The sequence below is a fragment of the Columba livia genome, chromosome 1 (genome assembly GCF_036013475.1).
Source record: "Columba livia isolate bColLiv1 breed racing homer chromosome 1, bColLiv1.pat.W.v2, whole genome shotgun sequence".
In the NCBI taxonomy this organism is placed as follows: domain Eukaryota; kingdom Metazoa; phylum Chordata; class Aves; order Columbiformes; family Columbidae; genus Columba; species Columba livia.
The window spans coordinates 113,796,467-113,814,668 of record NC_088602.1 but is presented as its reverse complement, the minus strand read 5'-3'; the positions used below and the strand labels follow the sequence as shown (position 1 = coordinate 113,814,668).

General features: G+C 39.7%; 1 protein-coding gene across 4 annotated transcripts in view; it reads right to left on the bottom strand.

The window, feature by feature from the left end:
* ANOS1 (anosmin 1) overlaps positions 1–18,202 on the bottom strand; it is a 143,284-nt gene that overhangs the window by 24,250 nt on the left and 100,832 nt on the right. For all 4 annotated transcript variants that reach the window (XM_065073718.1, XM_065073727.1, XM_065073742.1 and 1 more), the window contains 3 exons: positions 17,638–17,840; positions 10,829–10,976; positions 6,195–6,347 (listed from right to left, as the gene is read on the bottom strand). In XM_065073718.1, the coding sequence (XP_064929790.1) occupies positions 6,195–6,347; positions 10,829–10,976; positions 17,638–17,840 (504 nt within the window). The remainder of the gene's footprint in view (positions 1–6,194; positions 6,348–10,828; positions 10,977–17,637; positions 17,841–18,202) is intronic.

The following is an 18,202-nucleotide window of genomic DNA, read 5'->3' as shown; positions in this document are numbered from 1 at the left end:
ACGGCATCCGTTCTTGGTAATGGATGGTACTCTGTGACTCCAGCACCAAGGAGTTAAAAGTGATTTGTTTAAGTTGATTCCACTATTTGACATAAATAGCACATAATTTCTAATTTCACACAGTCAAGATGGCCAAAAAATCTGGCCACAAGCAAGTTCTTAGTTTCGTTTACAAAAGTGGGATTCATGCTGTTGAAGGAATGTACTGTGTTTCTCTAATCCCAAGCCTAAGTCAAAGGCAGCAAGTGAAAGAAATTTTCTTCTTTCAGAAAGAAGCTGTTGTATTCATATAATTACAATCTGCTTTTGTGATGACTCTGTCTAGCAAAATTATGTGCATTTGCTAAGCACCTTGTACTGCTTGAAGCGTGGAGTTATTTTTGCTAGCATACATCCTGAAGCAAAGTTATTATTGCCATCATACCAAAGCATTCAAACTGAAAAATTATTTCAGAAAGAGATTTATTTTAATGTAAAGTCCAGATCCTACATTCCTTTCATGCCATATGCTTACTGAAGCTAATAGGACTTAAGAAATGATGCTTAAAGAACAGGCCTAGATCAGTCTTTCCTGCTACCAAACTGCAGCACATTATGATGCGTATATATGGAAATAGGATTGTTGTCATTATCACTTAAAAGAATGAATCCCGTCTGCAATTTCTAACCTAAAGATATGTAAATCCTTTCAGTTTTAGGTCAGTCTGACAAAGGTAAGAGTGATTTCCAAAACACTCTAATCAGAGAGACTGACCTTGCAGCTTTAGATATTTTGAAGCCTGCACAAGTAGTTGAGTCTTGCTTTAGCACATATCTGAAGACTGTTGGATAAAGTGTCCTTTAGATGAACGTTGCTCATTGTACGCTAAAATCATTATGTAACCAGTATGCAAACGTGTAACCAGTTGGCTCTGTAGGACTGCCCTGAGTAGATAAGATTTTGCATATAATGGCTGTTACTTTCTGGTATGCTGGCTTCATTCCAGCATCCAAGCTTGTGCAACTCTGCTTGTGCAACAATATCTCATCTCTGTATGCTAAATTTGGCTTTTTTGCACACCGGGTGACAGAACCCTTTGTTTGGGACAACAGGATCTTCCATCCACTTACTCAGACTTCAACTCAAAAACTGTGTTTAGTTTTCAAGTACTGCTAAGCAATCACTTCTTTAATGTACAATAAAGACAGTCCAGTGATTGCTTCCAACACCACTTCTATTGAAGCTGATGCACAGGACCAAGGTCTGGTGAGTTCTATTCAGAGGGATGATACAAAAACAAGACCTTCAACCCTGATGTCATCCTTGTGTTCCTTCACTGGCTTCCATGAGGCACATCTGCAAATGACACTGCGGAATACGTCTTCTTTGTAGTAATGGAAGAAATAACTTTGAATATCAAGAGACATCATTGTACCTTGTGGAAATCCCAAGGTACAATGCAATAAACTGTTAGGCAGCCTCTGCAGCCTGGTATTCATAAAGGACAAATTCCTGTCATTCAGAAAACAACAGCAAGATCTGTTAGAGGGCTTATGGATAGGACTGAACAGCTTAATTGAACTTCAGAGTTAGTTCTACTTTGACCAGATGGTTGGATCAGCTGAACTACAGAGATCCCTTCCAAACCATTTAAATTATTCTACAATTCTGTTCTATTTTTTCTTTTTCAGACAAAGTAAAATGTTTCAAATTCAAAACCAAAACAATTTATCAGCTAACAAAAGGACCAATGAAAATAAAGTAATAATCTAAAACAACCTTCAGAACACATTTGTGTTTCTTAAGTGGTCTGAGACTGCAAGAAATCCACACAAGTCTTTCCTTCTGTTTCTGTAATCCATAGTGTCCTGTGATGCTACAGTATTGGGAGGCAGTATAAAACTCTTCTACAGAGCCATCTTGGTTTTGGATAGAATTAAAAAAAAAATAAATTCTCAGGTCTAAGTAGAATGGTACAGTCACTGAATTCAGGAATACAACAAAAAATTCTGAGCAGCTATTACTATAGAAAATGAGTAACATTCCTACAAAGTGAGACACTTCTGTTTTAATTGTTGTTAAAGTTTTCATTACAGTTAAAAGACACTATATATCAACATACTGGTTTAAATTTCTTCATGTTAAAAAAAAATATCTAAAATCTAAATAACATATTTAATTCATTACCACCACAACCATCTCTTGTTAGGACCATGAAGTCCAGAACAAAAAGTACAAAAAAACTTGAATATCAAACCAGAAAAAGTGAAGATTCCTACAACCACCTGAAATTTTGCTTAATATACAAATGTCCAATATGTTCAAGCTTGAGACTAATATTTCTTCAATTATTTTTTATATCATGAGAACTCTCACCATTATCAGTATACTTATTTCACACGACTTTGTGATATTTTCTTAATTTCTTTTTGTTTTACAGGCACAGTCTGGAGCCCTCAGTACAGGAGAGACATGAACCTGTTGGAGAAGGTCCAGAGGAGTCCACAAAAATGAACAGAGGGCTGGAACACCTCTCCTGTGAGGACAGGCTGAGAGAGTTGGGGTTGTTCAGCCTGCAGAAGAAAAGGCTTCAGGGAGACCTTACTGTGGCCTTTCAGTACTTCAGGGGGGTTTATAAGAAAGATGGGGACAGACTTTTTAGCAGGGCCTGTTGCGATAGGACAAGGGGTAATGGTTTTAAACTAAAAGAGGAGAGATCTAGACTAGATATAAGGAAGAATTTTTTTTTGTGGTGAGGGTGCTGAACCACTGTCCCAGGTTGCCCAGAGAGGTGGTAGATGCCCCACCCTTGGGGACATTCCAGGTCAGCCTGGACAGGGCTCTGAGCAACCTGATCTAGTTGAAGATGGCCCTGCTCATTGCAGGGGGGTTGGACTAGATGACCTCTATAGGTCCCCTCAAACCCAAACTACTCCATGATTTTGTGATTTAGGACTATAGATTTTGTGATTTAGGACTATAGCCTATTGATTTAGTAGCAAACTACAAAAATAATGAGATCAGAGCAATCAATAGTGACTCTTGTTTTCACCCACCATGTGGGAGACACAGAGGTTAACTCCCTGTCAGGAAGGGTTTGACCTCTGATTGCCTATCTGCAATGGCAATAACCTAGACATCAGGCCATAGAGCAGGCTGAGGTAAATTCTCTCTCGGTATTTTCTATTATAGTTGTTGCACTCTTACACCTCCTACAACCCCTTAAGCATGACTCGAGACAGTGCAGTTCATAAAGAAGAAAGACATGTGGGTACAATGCCCAATGCATCTGGCTCCACTAACTGCTGTCTTCCATAAAAATAAGACACAGCCCATATGCTTCTCCTGCTGTGTTCCCTGCATGGTGGAACAGATCTGCTCTGAAGTAAACTGTCACTAGTAAATTTAGAGTCAGAACCTCATCTATGTACTACATAACCTCCAAACTCCTGTAAGAAGAGCTCATAGAAGCTGCTAGCTCCTCAGGAGAAGGTAACTGGCTATAATTCAGTTCTACATAAGGCAGTGCCTCCTGCTAGGTTACTGCGTATGCTGTCACTCAGAACACAGATACTTTCTTTTAAAAAAAGAAAAGGAAAACAGCCATATTTTGCCCCTTTTCAAACATCTTTGCTGTCACTGTTCATTTTGTGAGAATAATGAAGTCACCTTCCATTGCATGGCTGGGGCATATACCAAAATATCTTAGTGCATGCGACACAGCTTGCTCCCAACATGTGCCCAAAATGGACCTCTGGGTGTCCCCCTTTTACAACTGGATGTCATGGAGTCATACAAGATGAGTCAGCTGTACAGTTAGAAATTTAGGAACTCAACTAGTCCACCCACGGCCCAAGGTGACAGCATGTAAATCCATGTCATTTCTAACAGGTCTGTGCCATATCTGTCTTCGAAGATTTTGGAGATTAAACCACTTCCAAACACTGTTACTTCCAAACTATGAGCGACTATGAGAAGCCCAATTACTTTATTTCCTTTTATAGGCATTTATAACATCTAATACAAATATTACTTCCAGGTATGTAACACGGGGTGGAATTCATCTCCAGACTTTGATGTGAATATTTAGGTACCTATGATGCAACATCTACTTTTAAGCTTGATATCTAAACCACCATTATAATTAGTGAACACGTAGTTCAAGACATCTACTTTGGAAGAATATTGCTGTACTGGTCATGATTTTTCTTCCATTAAGTCTAACAGTGACTTTGGAAAATTATCTGTAAGATGAAATTCACTAGGGTTGTTGTCATTTTGGTCACAGGACACATGATCTTTCTTCTGGAAACAGGCGGGCAGAAAAATGGCTGCAGTTGGATTGATTGTTCCACTGGGCTGAATTGTGCCTGCAGACTGTGAGTGGCACAACCCTGCCTTATGCCTGTGGCAGACATCATGGTTTCCTCATCTTTGAATCCTGTCCCTCAACTTTTTTTAGTTCAGACTGCTGAGAATTGAACCTCAGCTCACAGAGAGACATAAGGCATCTCTAAGCCGCCTACAAATGAGTTGTCTAGTCTGACCTAGTCATCTGGGCTCCCTTCTGCACTCAGTAAGGAAGAAAGCCATCTCCAGAGAACGATTCTGCTGCCGTGTGGGATGAACTGCTTCAGAAGTCACCTGCTTTCCTTTTTTGACCATAAAAGGAGCTTTGACAATGAGCTGACACCTCACTTCAGAAGGCTAAAGCTTAAGGTGATCAGTCCCAAGCTCAGAATACATAAATCTCACTTTGCATAACCAAAACCATATGTTTAAGTAAATGTAGTATTCACAACTTAAAATGTCTTAACTTTTATTTAAATTTTAAATTATTCCAACTTTCCATGACGTTAGGCAAAAATGAAATATTATGGAAAAGCTAGAAAAAAGAAAACTAGCATAGGCAAGACAGGGACAAACATTTAAAAAGTGTATGTAGTCAGACTGAGCCAAAGCTTACAGATTTTGTGGAGCAATAAGCATTTGATTTTAAAGTAGAAAGGTAAACACTCAAAAAGACAGGCACTTTTTAGGAAGCAAAGGATAGCTCTCACAATTCACCCCATCAAGTGCAATATATTCTTATGTTACACAGCACACCTGAATGGTTATACAGCCTTTCTTTGATCAGAATGGTGCGGCATACACCTAAACCCAAAAGAACTCAAATATTTCTAAAATTCTTCGAAAAATTCCAGAAGAAAATATGATTCTCCATTTTGTTGCCCTTTATTTAAAATACAAAAATTGAATGGTTTTTACACATGTGCTACTGCTACACATGTAGATTGCTCCAAGTTAAAACACTAATAGCGCTAGCACATTTTCAAATAACAGCATATGAACCCGTTACGGCTAAGCTGCAGCAATGTGTAACAACTATGTGCTCCCAGAGGGCAAGAAAGGAAAACTCCTTTTTTAATTTCTGAATCTGATTAGACACTTAAAATTTATGGCATTTTCCTTTAGAGTAGAAGACTTAACATAAAATTGTTGTTACATATTTCTGAAAAACAGAAAGGTGCACGCAACATAGCAGTAAAACAACTTAAAAGATTTTTCCAGTGGTTGTGGCCAACTATCCATCCTGTTCTAATTCAAGGTGACTGATAAAGTTTGGCATAAAGCCTATTGTGGCTCTGACAAAAGCCACTATACTTTGAAATTTTGTGGTTTAGCTTTTGTGACACCACTGTATGATTTTTATATATATTTATTTCCTAATTCATTTCTCAGCTGACAAAGTCCCACAAGTGCTACTGCAGTGCCATCAGCAGAAAATCTGCCCAGAACCGTGTGTGCTTGAGACCCTCCGACAACACTCCAGGGGCACAACATTCACAGCCACAAAAGCTCCATTGAACATAAGGCCAAATACTGCTTCCTTATTTAAAACTACGGAAGCAATTTCCACTTAACTAGAAATTACCTCTGGGAGGATTCAATGTTCCAGCTAGGGTGACTATAATTTTTTGACAGTTGATTCACATCATTTCCCTCTGCCATATATTTACACATCCATAACACAAAGAGGAGAGGAAACATTTCATTCTACTGTGAAGGTGAAGGGAAGGAAGGACGGGTGTAGGATTTAACTTTGATTGACTATATGAGGTTCATTGTAATATATCAAAGTTCTACAACTCTGAGGCAGTTGATAAGAGTCCATTAGAAAAAAAAAGAAAAAAGAAACAAAAATTTGACAAACCTGTTTTCTTCCAGTAGACTTTGACCTGGAGTTGATTGTCCTGATAGAAAGGAGTTCCAATTTTAAGAAAACGAGTGGGTTTTCTTCTTTGAAATGTTGGGTAAGGATCTACAAGTCCTTTCTGGGATTTCCCAGCAGAAGATGTCTGTTCCTCTGCAATACACAGAACAATCAGGAACTATTTAAGTACAGTGCGGTATAATGACTATGTTAACAGTGCTGAAATTCAGAAAATAATACTTTAATCCAAATTTTCTTATTTCAGCACCTTACCTAAATGAAATTAGTATAAAGAACAAACTCTTCATAATGGTTAAAAACCATATAATTTTTTTGAAATTCAGTCCAAAAAATTATTTTGGGCAGAGAGAGAAAAAAATAAACGTATTTTACTATGAAAATACTCTGTAAATTTTCAGAAGAATACTAAGGAAAGGGAGTGTATTTATAGCCCTCAAGAACAAGAAATGTTAATGCTTGGACTTTTTAAACAGGCATAGTATCTAGCAGTAGTTCTGTATAATCACTCATGGTCTTTATATTTGTGCAGTGTTTGAATGAACACAAAACCCAAGGACGGCATTGAGAGTAACCCACAGAGTGCCGCATGTGGTTATTACATCAAAATAAATATAGTCTTTTGGTAAGCTATGCAAGAACACTGTGGTCAGATTAAAGATCTTTCTTGCCCACTTTCCTGTTTCCAACAGTGAAGAGTGAATGCTTATGAAAACACTGAAAGAGAAGAATTAACTTCGAGCAATTCCCTTGGTGTTATGTGCCCAGTTTCCAACAAGCAACAGCAAGGGGATGTTCTTCATGTAGCATTTCCCTTGGCAACAGTTCATCAACATTTACCAGTATTGCTAGATATTTTCAGCTGAAAAGGCAGCAGTGCTGATCCAAACTGCATTTTCATTACACACTTGCAAATTAAGAGATTGGTATTTGCATCAAATTAACAAAAAAGCTGTATTTAATTCAATAATATACCTAAATGAAAATATTCTAATACTTAGGAAGTGGCAAATTATTAGCTACATACTTGAGAAAAAGACTCAGGTTTCAATAATTAACATGAATGCCATGTAAACTGTAATATTGTGCCCTACAGGTATCTTCTGCTGAAAACCATTTGCTTTCTGGCTATTTTACTTCCTCAATCCTTTGCTTAACCTGATACAATTTTAAGTTTTCGACGTTTTAAATTAAAGTAAAACTATCAAACTTAAACAAATTCTTTCTCAAGCTAACCATAATATTCATGTTACTTAAAAGGAAATCTAAAAGTGCCAGAGAGACGTAAAAAGTTAAATCTATCAGGTATACATCAACTTAAAGTATTTTAATTTTACTAAAACTCCACTTTGCTGTTCTCTGTCTGCTCCATTTCCAGAAAAACTAGGACATCAATTTAGAATATTTCTATATAAAGATCAAGAGCGAGAGTCTTGCTGCATTTCCCAAAAGTGAAGCACACAAATATAGTGAGGTAAGAGTTTTTTGAGTGTGGGGAAATATAATGCTAGAGGGTGAGGGTCAAAGCTCACAGAGGTCTGTAGAACTAAATTACTTCAGCGGGTTATGGACTGCTCTCTATTCTGAAAATAGGAACAGACACTTAAAAAAAAAACCTTAATTCCACACAAAGTTGAGCAACTGATAGTGGGACTTCAGCAAAATTGGCATGTTGTTTCTGGAAGTACTTGCTAAAGGGCATGGAAGTCCCAAGATTAAGAGGGGATGTGAATGTCATGTCCTAGATAATATTTCAGGCAATATTTTTTTTTTCCTTTTCATATTTCTCCATCTGCTTCTGAGTATTCTCAAAACTACCTCAACCAGGACTGGCTCTATACCTGACTAACTTAAGTGAGATTCAGAAGACAAATTTGCATCTCCTCCAGGAGCAGTTTTTATTTTCTTTTCTGTGTAAGCTATAACTTAGTCACATTTAAAAAATGTCCAAAAACGTCTGAATATACTAAAATGTGTAATACAAGTGGTTAGGCTCAAAGAAAGGACGCCTAGATTTGTCTATAAACCTATTATTGAATTACTCTACTATTAAAACGAATATGTGTTGTAGTTCTCACATGGACTGATTTCCAGTTAAAAAGAAAATACTGCTTGTTAACTAAATGGATGTTCATAATTTGAACATAGTAGTGAAATACCAGAAGTATACGTGAAAACAAAAATATTGCTATTAGTGTAGTATTACTCTGGTTTAAAAAGCAATAAAGCAATTAATGAACTTTGTACTCCAAAAAGGTCACCACAATGAAGTGAAATAAAGCACAAGGTATGACAAAGACTATACTAACTAGACATCAGTACATTGCAGACTTTCACATAAACTACTGATGGATTCCCTTTTGAAGTAAAGCAATCAAGAAGAGAACAGATTGTCCGAGAAAAATTTTGGAAGGAATTTAAATCTAGCTGTGATAATGACAGGAAAGAGATGCCACCAGAGTGGACAGAAAATAATGAAACCACAAAAGTCACATATGAGGTATAGGGTAAATGAACTCTGTTTAGTAGAGGATTTGTAACTAATAATTCAGAAGTTATGTGCATCACATTCTAAAAAACACGATTTTTTGGAGAGGAAGAGGGAGAGGGAGAAGTAAAACAAAAATCTTCCTCTCCCATTGGTGATACAGACCATGAGAGACAGTCCATCATGAGACCATGGTGAGTTGATAACAGCACTACCAGCAAAAGGGTTTGTCACAGTAAGTAAGTATAGAATGGTACCAAAATCTACACAGTCCAATCTCAATTACTCAGCTTCAGTTTAGAGGAATTCCATTGCATAGAAATGCTTTATTTACTACTATGTTATAACGACTATGGTGATCTGACCTAATGTCAGGACTAGCCTGACAAACATCGGTTGATTAATTATCCCTATTTCCAAGAGGAGAAAATTCATTCTCATAGTAAAATCAGGGAAAGAAATTCAACAGTTTGCCTAGTGTCACTTGGGCTAGATGTGTGTAATGGCACCTAGAATTTCCTCCCAGTTACCAGGACACAGCCCAGTCTCAGACTTGGGTGAAATCCAGGCACCAGCCTTCTCCTGTGACCTGATGGAAAGTAAACTTGGTTATATGTTCCTTCTCAGACCTGTGATGTCATCTGGTGAAATGCCAATTGAGATGACTGGACTCAAAAATAAACACGTTGAAGTTTAGCATCGAGATCTAGAACTTCAGTGAAACTACTAATCAGAAGAGACAAAAAGATCAGGGCTGGGTGAGGGGAATGGATTTTTTGCTTGTTTATCCAATAAAATGTGCTTTGCAGGAAAACAAACAAACAAACAAACAAACCAAAACACAGGCTGACAAGAATTCTTAGGAAAATACCCAGCAAAATGAGAACATCTCCTCAATACCAATTATATGCTTCTAGTTGAGCCTAGTGGCTGAGTGTACTGGAATTAAATACCCAGTTCCCACCATAGTTTTTCTTCTATTACATCTCCTGTGAGCATATAGAAAAGAAAGGAAAACTAAACATGATAATTCAAAGAAGCTTTTGATACCATGCACAATCCTGCAAACAAGGTCACTGTTCTAGGGAATGGAAAAAAGCACAGGTACAATCTCAGAGGGCCAGTATGGAAAGGGCAGAACTCTTATATTCACTTATATTGTACTTCACTGCTGATTCAACCCAAACTTGCCTTACGTTGTCTGGAGATTCAAGCTCATATTGTGGTACGGATTTCAAGCAAAGACCCAGTGTATTGAAGAGATGAAAATATGGGCCTTTGCTGCCTCTTAACATGGCACAAAAAAGTAGTAAAAATGAGCTTAACATAGGAAAGAGAAGGATCTTTAGGCCTGCTTTTTCTTCTTGGTGTGTTAACATGGGAAGCAACTGTAGATATAAAGGTCTCTTACAACTAACAATTACTTTAAAATATTTTATGTATATCCAGACTACGAATCATGGTTTACTTTCAGATTTGCTTTTCAATTATATTACTTAGCATGAGAAGCTTTAAAGAAGATTTTAACAAGAAATAACCTGACATCTAAAGATTTGAAGACTCTAATTTGAATGTGGGTCCTATTTGTGCAATAATTTATTGAGAAATCACTGCTTGGCAGGCATGGAGTATTTTAGATTCCCTAACAGAAGAGTTGATGTTTTATATCAGTTCATAGCAGATACATATTTGTGTGGTCCAAGAATCCAAATTAATCTGCTGCTCAATATAGTCAGGATTTTGAAAAGCATTGCAAGCTAAAACTGTCCAGTTAAGAAAAAGACACAGAAACGCTTTTATTCCAGCCACTGGTTGCAATTGCATTTGAAAAATATTGCATTTGAAAAATATTAACACCATAGTCATACAAACACTTCCATTTTCACGGCCTTTGCTTATTTCAGGTGAATAGGATCTCAAAGAATTAGGTGAAAACTATCACCAATTTTTAGATAAGAAATATAATGTTAGAAGGTTACTCAGCTTCACCAATACAGGATCACAATGACATGCAACACAAAGCATTAAGAAAATTATTCTTTTAAATATGAGAAATCATTATACAAAACATTAAAATTCCAGATAAATAAGAGATAAAGCATTCAGGTGTTTGAATATAATTACTCACTATTATTCCTGGTGTCCTGAGTCGTGCTAAAATGAAGAGAAACCTTAGCACTTTTCAGTCGTATCTGACCCCAACGCGTTACTGCCTGCAGTTCTACATTGTAGTTGCTGTTGGGTTGGAGCCCCTCCAGGACCACATAATTTTGGGCCTATAATAGAGGAGAATAAATAAACAAAGTAGTTATAGTATTACTGAAACACAGGCCCTTATTAAAAGCAGGCGTGTTATTTTAGGCACACTACTCTTTTGAAATTAGAAAACTCATGTATAAATTTCAACAGAGCAAAAATACATTTCTTTAAAAAATATATTTTATTGGACTCTGTTTTTCTGTGTCATTTTAAAAATACTAACCTTCCTGATGTTTACATCATTTTGGCAAACACTTGGCAAATACAAGCATCTATTGTTTAGGTCACAATTACGGGGTTTTTTTTTTCACATGTAACAAGTTTTATTCTTACGTCAAAATCATTTTAGCCAAAAAAAATTAACTTATCATTCTCTAATTTCTGTGTTAGCAAAGCAATTGAAAATTTTTTTAGAGACTGTCTGAAGACAGCTAAAATCCAACATTCAGTACGTTTTTTGATATTTTGTACTTGTTTCAACTGTTGAAAACAAAAATTAAAAAAAACAAAACCAAAACACAACCAAAAACGCACCCGTTGGTAAAAATCTTCTTCTGTTATAGAATGGAAAACAGAAAAGAAAAAAAAAGGGTTTGCATTGTCATGGAAGTATCTTAAATGGGGAAACACTAGAGTAAGATTATCATTCTTTGGTAAATAATCCATAAATTAAGGCAAGACCCATGATATTGCAAATATTCTTAATATTCTTACACTTCTACATTTTTAAAATGTTTATGAAAATGCCCTTCTTGCCCTTATCTCAGACAGAAGACATTACTACATGTTTTCTTTAGACTACTTTGTGCCTCTGAAGTCTGACAGTCAATCCAGAGTGAACAAGATAACCATATAATGCCATATTTAACACTTCAGGGACTGTCAAAAGCATTTCATATCAATTACTTTAACTTGTTTTGTGCTGAGATATTTATCACATTGTCTCAATTAACAGTGTTAATATCGCAATCAAATTATTTTAATGTCTACCTGGAATTAATTCATATGGAACTCATTATAAAATTATTTGGACTAGACTACATCTAAAGGTAAAAACCAGGTAAAAACAATCTTCAATGATCTTTAAAAAATAAGATTTTTCCACCTTTAATTTATTTTTTTAAGTTTTCTGCAGTTTCAGTTCTTAGACAGAAGACTTCACAGTATCACAGTATCACAGTATGTTTGGGATTGGAAGGGACCTCAAAAGATCATCTAGTCCAATCCCCCTGCTGGAGCAGGAACGCCTAGGTGAGGTCGCACAGGAACATGTCCAGGCGGGTTTTGAATGTCTCCAGAGAAGGAGACTCCACAACCTCCCTGGGCAGCCTGTTCCAGTGCTCTGGCACACTCACTGAGAAGAAGTTTTTTCTCAAATTTAAGCGGAACCTCTTGTGTTCCAGCTTGATCCCATTACCCCTTGTCCTATCATTGTTGGCCACCGAGAAGAGCCTGGCTCCATCCTCATGGCACTCACCCTTTATATATTTATAAACATTAATGAGGTCCCCCCTTAGTTCTCCAAACTAAAGAGCCCCAGCTCCCTCAGCCTTTCTTCATAAGGGAGGTGCTCCACTCCCTTAATCATCTTTGTTGCCCTACGCTGGACCCTCTCCAGCAGTTCCCTGTCCTTCTTGAACTGAGGGGCCCAGAACTGGACACAATATTCCAGATGTGGTCTCACCAGGGCGGAGTAGAGGGGAAGGAGAACCTCTCTCGATCTACTAGCCACTCCCCTTCTAATACACCCCAGGATGCCATTGGCCTTCCTGGCCACAAGGGCACAGTGCTGGCTCATGGTCATCCTGTTGTCCACCAGGAGCCCCAGGTCCCTTTCCCCTACACTGCTCTCTAATATGTAATTTCCCAACCTATAATGGAACCTGGGGTTGTTCCTGCCCAGATGCAGGACTCTACACTTTCCCTTGTTAAATTTCATCAGGTTATTCCCCGCCCAACTCTCCAGCCTGTCCAGGTCCCGCTGGATGGCAGCACAGCCTTCTGGTGTGTCAGCCACACCTCCCAGCTTAGTGTCATCAGCAAACTTGCTGATAGTACACTCTATTCCCTCGTCTAAATCGTTAATGAATATATTGAATAATATTGGCCCCAGCACTGACCCCTGAGGCACTCCACTAGATACTGGCCTCCAACTAGACTCTGCACCATTGACTACCACTCTCTGGCTTCTCTCCTTAATCCAGTTTGCAACCCACCTCACTAGTCTATTGTCTAGACCACACTTCCTCAACTTAGCTGTGAGGATGCTGTGGGAGACTGTGTCAAAGGCTTTACTGAAGTCAAGGTGGACCACATCCACCGCTCTGCCATCATCCATCCACCTTGTTACATTCTCATAAAAGGCTATGAGGTTGGTCAAGCATGACTTACCCTTGGTAAAGCCATGCTAACTGCCCCTAATAACCCTCTTATCCTTGATATGCCTTGAGATGGCACCAAGGATTATCTGTTCCATTACTTTCCCAGGGACAGAGGTGAGGCTGACTGGTCTATAATTACCCGGGTCCTCCTTCTTGCCCTTTTTGAAGACTGGAGTGACATTTGCTTTCCTCCAATCCTTGGGCACCTCCCCCGTTTCCCAAGACTTGGCAAAGATGATGGAGAGCGGTCCAGCAATGACTTCAGCCAGCTCCCTCAGCACCCGCGGATGCATCCCATCTGGACCCATGGATTTATGGATGTCCAGACTATTTAATTGCTCCCTAACCCAGTCCTCATCAACTAAAGCAAACTCCTCCATTGACCTGGCTTCATCCGGGGTCTCAGGGGTACAGGGCTCCCCAGGACAGCCTCCGGCAGAGTAGACTGAGACAAAGAACACATTCAGTAATTCTGCCTTCTCTGTATCTTCTGCCACCAGGGCACCCACCCCGTTCATTAGTGGGCCTACATTGCCTCTGGTATTAGTTTTATCAGCTATGTATTTGTAAAAGTTCTTTTTGCTGTCCTTGACCCCTCTCGCCAGCTGTAATTCTAAGGAGGCCTTGGCTATCCTAGCTGCCTTCCTACATCCTCTAACAGCAGCCTTATATTCTTCCCAAGTGGCCAGCCCCTGCTTCCACGACCTGTAAACTCTCCTTTTCTGCTTGAGCATACCCAACAGATCCCTATTCAACCACACAGGCCTCCTGGCTCCCTTCCTTGACTTCCTTCGTGTGGGGATGCTCTGATCCTGAGCGTGGAAGAAGCAATCTCTGAATGCAATCCAGCTATCTTGGGCCCCTTTTCCTTCAAGCAGTCTTGCCCATGGGATTTCCCCCAGCAATTGCTTGAAAAGGCCAAAGTTAGCCCTGCTAAAGTCCAGGGTTGCAATTCTACTTGCTATTCTGTTCCTGCCACCCAAGATGCTGAACTCCACCATCTCGTGGTCACTGCAACCCAGGCAGCCCTCAACCTTTACTGCTTTGACCAGACCCTCCTTGTTAGTGAGGATGAGATCCAGCAGTGCACCTCTCCTAGTCGGCTCCTCCACCAGCTGCATGAGGAAGTTATCACCAGTGCACTGGAGGAACCTCCTGGACTGTGGCTGGCTGGCTGAATGGTCCTTCCAGCAAACATCAAGGAAATTAAAATCACCCACAACAACCAGGGCCTGTGACTGTGAGGCCACTCTCAACTGCCCATAGAAGGCCTCATCAACTTCCTCAGCCTGATCTGGTGGCCTGTAACAGACGCCCACAACAGTGTCACCCCTGCCAGCCTGCCCCTTGATCCTGACCCATACACTCTCAACTCGCTCCTCATCCACTCCTGGGCAGAATTTAGTACATTGTAGTTGTTCTCTCACATAGAGAGCAACTCCACCACCACACCTGGCTGGCCTGTCTTTCCTGAAAAGGGCATAGCCATCCATGACCACATTCCAGTCATGTGAACTGTCCCACCATGTTTCCGTAATTGCCACCAGATCATAATCTCCCGACCGAACATAGGATTCTAACTCCTCCTGCTTATTCCCCATGCTGCGCGCATTGGTGTACAGGCATTTCAGGGAGCGAGCAGAGCACACCAATTTCTCCCTAGGGGCACAGGAGGCCACCCGGTCCTCATCAGTTTTAGAACACTGCCCCACTGGGACAAGCCCAGCTACAACCCCATCCCCCTTCGAGCCTAGTTTAAAGCTCTCCAAATGAGCCCAGCTAATTCCTGCCCCAGCATCCTTTTGCCCCTGCGAGATAAACCTTTCCCGCTTGACACTGTCCGGACTGGTGACTTATAAAACCAACCATTATCAAAAAATCCAAAGCCCTGCCTGTAGCACCAGTCTTGGAGCCAATCATTTAGACACTGAACTTTCCTATTGCATCCCACATCGTTACTTGAAGATGGAAGGAGTGAAGAGAAGATCACTTGAGCCCCTGAGTCTTTCACCATCCTTCCCAAGACCTTGAAATCGTTCTTCATTCCCCTCAGACTACGGGAAGCCGCTTCCTCCCCATCTGTCTGGAAGACCAGCAGCGGGTAGTAGTCTGTCGGGTGCACCAGTTTGGGGAGCTCTCTAGCAATATCCTTGATCCGGGCTTCAGGTAGACTACAAACTTCCCTAAGATGAGGGTCAACCCTGCATATTGGGCCCTCTGTTCCTTTCAGAAGGGAATTTCTATAATATTCAAAGAACCATTGATTAGCAACAGCCTCAGGAGTGCCCTGTGGGGAAGTCTGAATCTTACTGACACAGCTGTATGGTTTCATGAAATGCTGCAAAAGAAAATGTACAATGAGACAGGAGCAATATGAAAGATATTGTAAGAGCCTTCTTTTTCTCTGAAATATCATAGAAACATAGAATCATAGAGTGGTTTGGGTTGGAAGGGACCTTAAAGATCATTTGGTTTCAACCCCCCTGTCATGGGCAGTGACACCTTCCACTAGGTCAGTTTGCTCAGAGCTGCATCCAACCTGGTCTGGAAAACTCCCAGGGATGGGGCATCCACAGCTTCTCTGGGCAGCCTGCTTCAGTGCCTCACCACCTTCATGGTGAAGAATTTCTTCCTTCTATCTAATCTAAATCTATGCTCTTTGAGGTTAAAACCATTACTCCTTGTCCTGTCACCACAGGCCCTTGCAAAAAGTCTCTCTTCACCTTTCCTGTAGGTCCCCTTTGGGTACTGGAAGGCCGCAGTAAGGTCTCCCTGGAGCCTTCTCTTCTCCAGGCTGAACAACCCCAGCTATCTCAGCCTATCTTCATATGAGAGGTGCTCCAGCCCTCTGATCATTTTTGTGGCCTCCTCTGGATTTCTTCCAACAGGTTCATGTCCCTCTCATGTTGGGCTTTGGACTTAAGCTTTCCTAACCTGATGCCTGGCTGCTTGGACAATGTACCTTACACAAACTGCCAATGCAACATTAGGGACCCAGCTCAATTTTAAAATTCTCTGGGTTTTGTGATTTAAGGACCAGCTTGTGCAGAGAAAGTTCCCCTGTACTTGTAGGCTGTAGCCTCTGCCATGAAGATCTCTAGCCAATGGCAGCTTTCCTGAGAAGCAAAACATTTCTAGCTGGTACAGTCTAATGCTACTCCTATCTTGCCAAACTGATTTTTCAGAAGTGCTAGAAAGATGTTTCTTTTCTTTGGATATTTACTCCTTTAGGAAAAATAAAGGGAAAAAAGTATTAAACTGGAGTAGAAAAAAAGAACCAATTTATCTGAGTCCCTGAAATAATTCTGTGTTGTCTACATTTGTGGCGAAATTTTGGGAAATTTGTGGGAAATTTCACTTTCCTGCCTGTCAAGCACAGAGCTGGTGATGGTGGCTCTGTAGCCTCTGGACCCTGATGACCTGTCAATTCCCATCAGAAAGGATGGGTCCAACATGCTCCCACGGTGGCAGCTCTGCTGTTTCCAATCTGCAGTAGATGAACTCAGCACTCAGCCTTCATTGCCTGTATTTCTCTCATGGTTTGGTGACTGAGGGACAGAGAGGGAACTATGACTCTCTGGCTGTCGTTCACAGCGCAAGTGGGCAGCCAGAGCCAAAACACAGTGTTAACACAAACATAGGACCAAAATCTCACAAAGCATTGATTAAGAGCACTGAGAGTTAAATCCAGCCTGTTACCTGTAATTGATTTCTATTTCTGTTAGCTACTTTAAAATAAAATGCAATATGATCAAGGATATTGCAACAGATATTTTTCTACTAAAGCAATATTTGATACATCATTCAGGAAACTCACAGGAATTTGCTGCTATGGAAATACATAAGATCTTTTGTACAGCAGCTTATTTAAAGAGTTTTGGGGTTGATTTTCCTTGGACCTATACTGACTATTTAATGGTTATTCTATATAATCGTGTCACAAGATTTACTTGCACAGTGAAAGAACGTCACAGATGATGCTGGGCTTTTTAAATAAAACAAGTACTGTACCTTTAAGAAGCACTAATAAAAGAAGTCTGAATTTAGCAGATAAACAGCATTTAACTTTCTATTCAACTTTCTTCCAAAATCTTACAGTATTTACTTGCATTTTAAGGCAGAAGTATACTTCTGTCCCTGAGTTCAATGAAAGAGAGAGATTGAGAGATCAAAGTTGTCTGTGGGGTTGGTGATATTAAAAATTAAGACCACTATTTTAGCAGCTGCTGAAGTTTATCACATAGTTTATACTTACACTCTATTTTGTGTGTGTTTCATTTACTATTTTCTTTCTTACCCCATCAGTAATCTTTCTTCTCTTTTTTTTAGCTGGGATTACATATTTGCTGTATGTCCAGCTCCAGAAGACTTTGTAGTGGTGCACTGGGATATCAGGCTCTTCTGGAAGATCCCAAGTAATCATTACATTTACACTCCCATCATTGTTTGCACTAATATTGGCAATTCTGATATTAGACGGAGCTGGTGGAGCAGATGGATCTGGAATTTAAAACAAACAAAAAGATTCTAAAGCAAAGATCATCTTCAATAAGGTAAAGATCATCTTCATCTTGTGTATTTACCAGGCATATACAAGCTGGATTAAACACTCTCCACACACTGAAGAAAATTCAGGCAAGAATTTCCCATCAATTACTTGGCTTCTTGTAAATTCTAGAAATTCAAGCTCTACTGAAACAAACACTACGGCCATCTGGTTTTGTCATTATTCTGTGTTGTTGATAGTTCATAAATATTATGAAACTTTATCAAAACGTACTAGACTATCAGTTTTGCGTTTGTCATTCGCCACTTTAACTACGTAGTGAGCATAAAACACGTTCTACAAATGGCCTTGTATA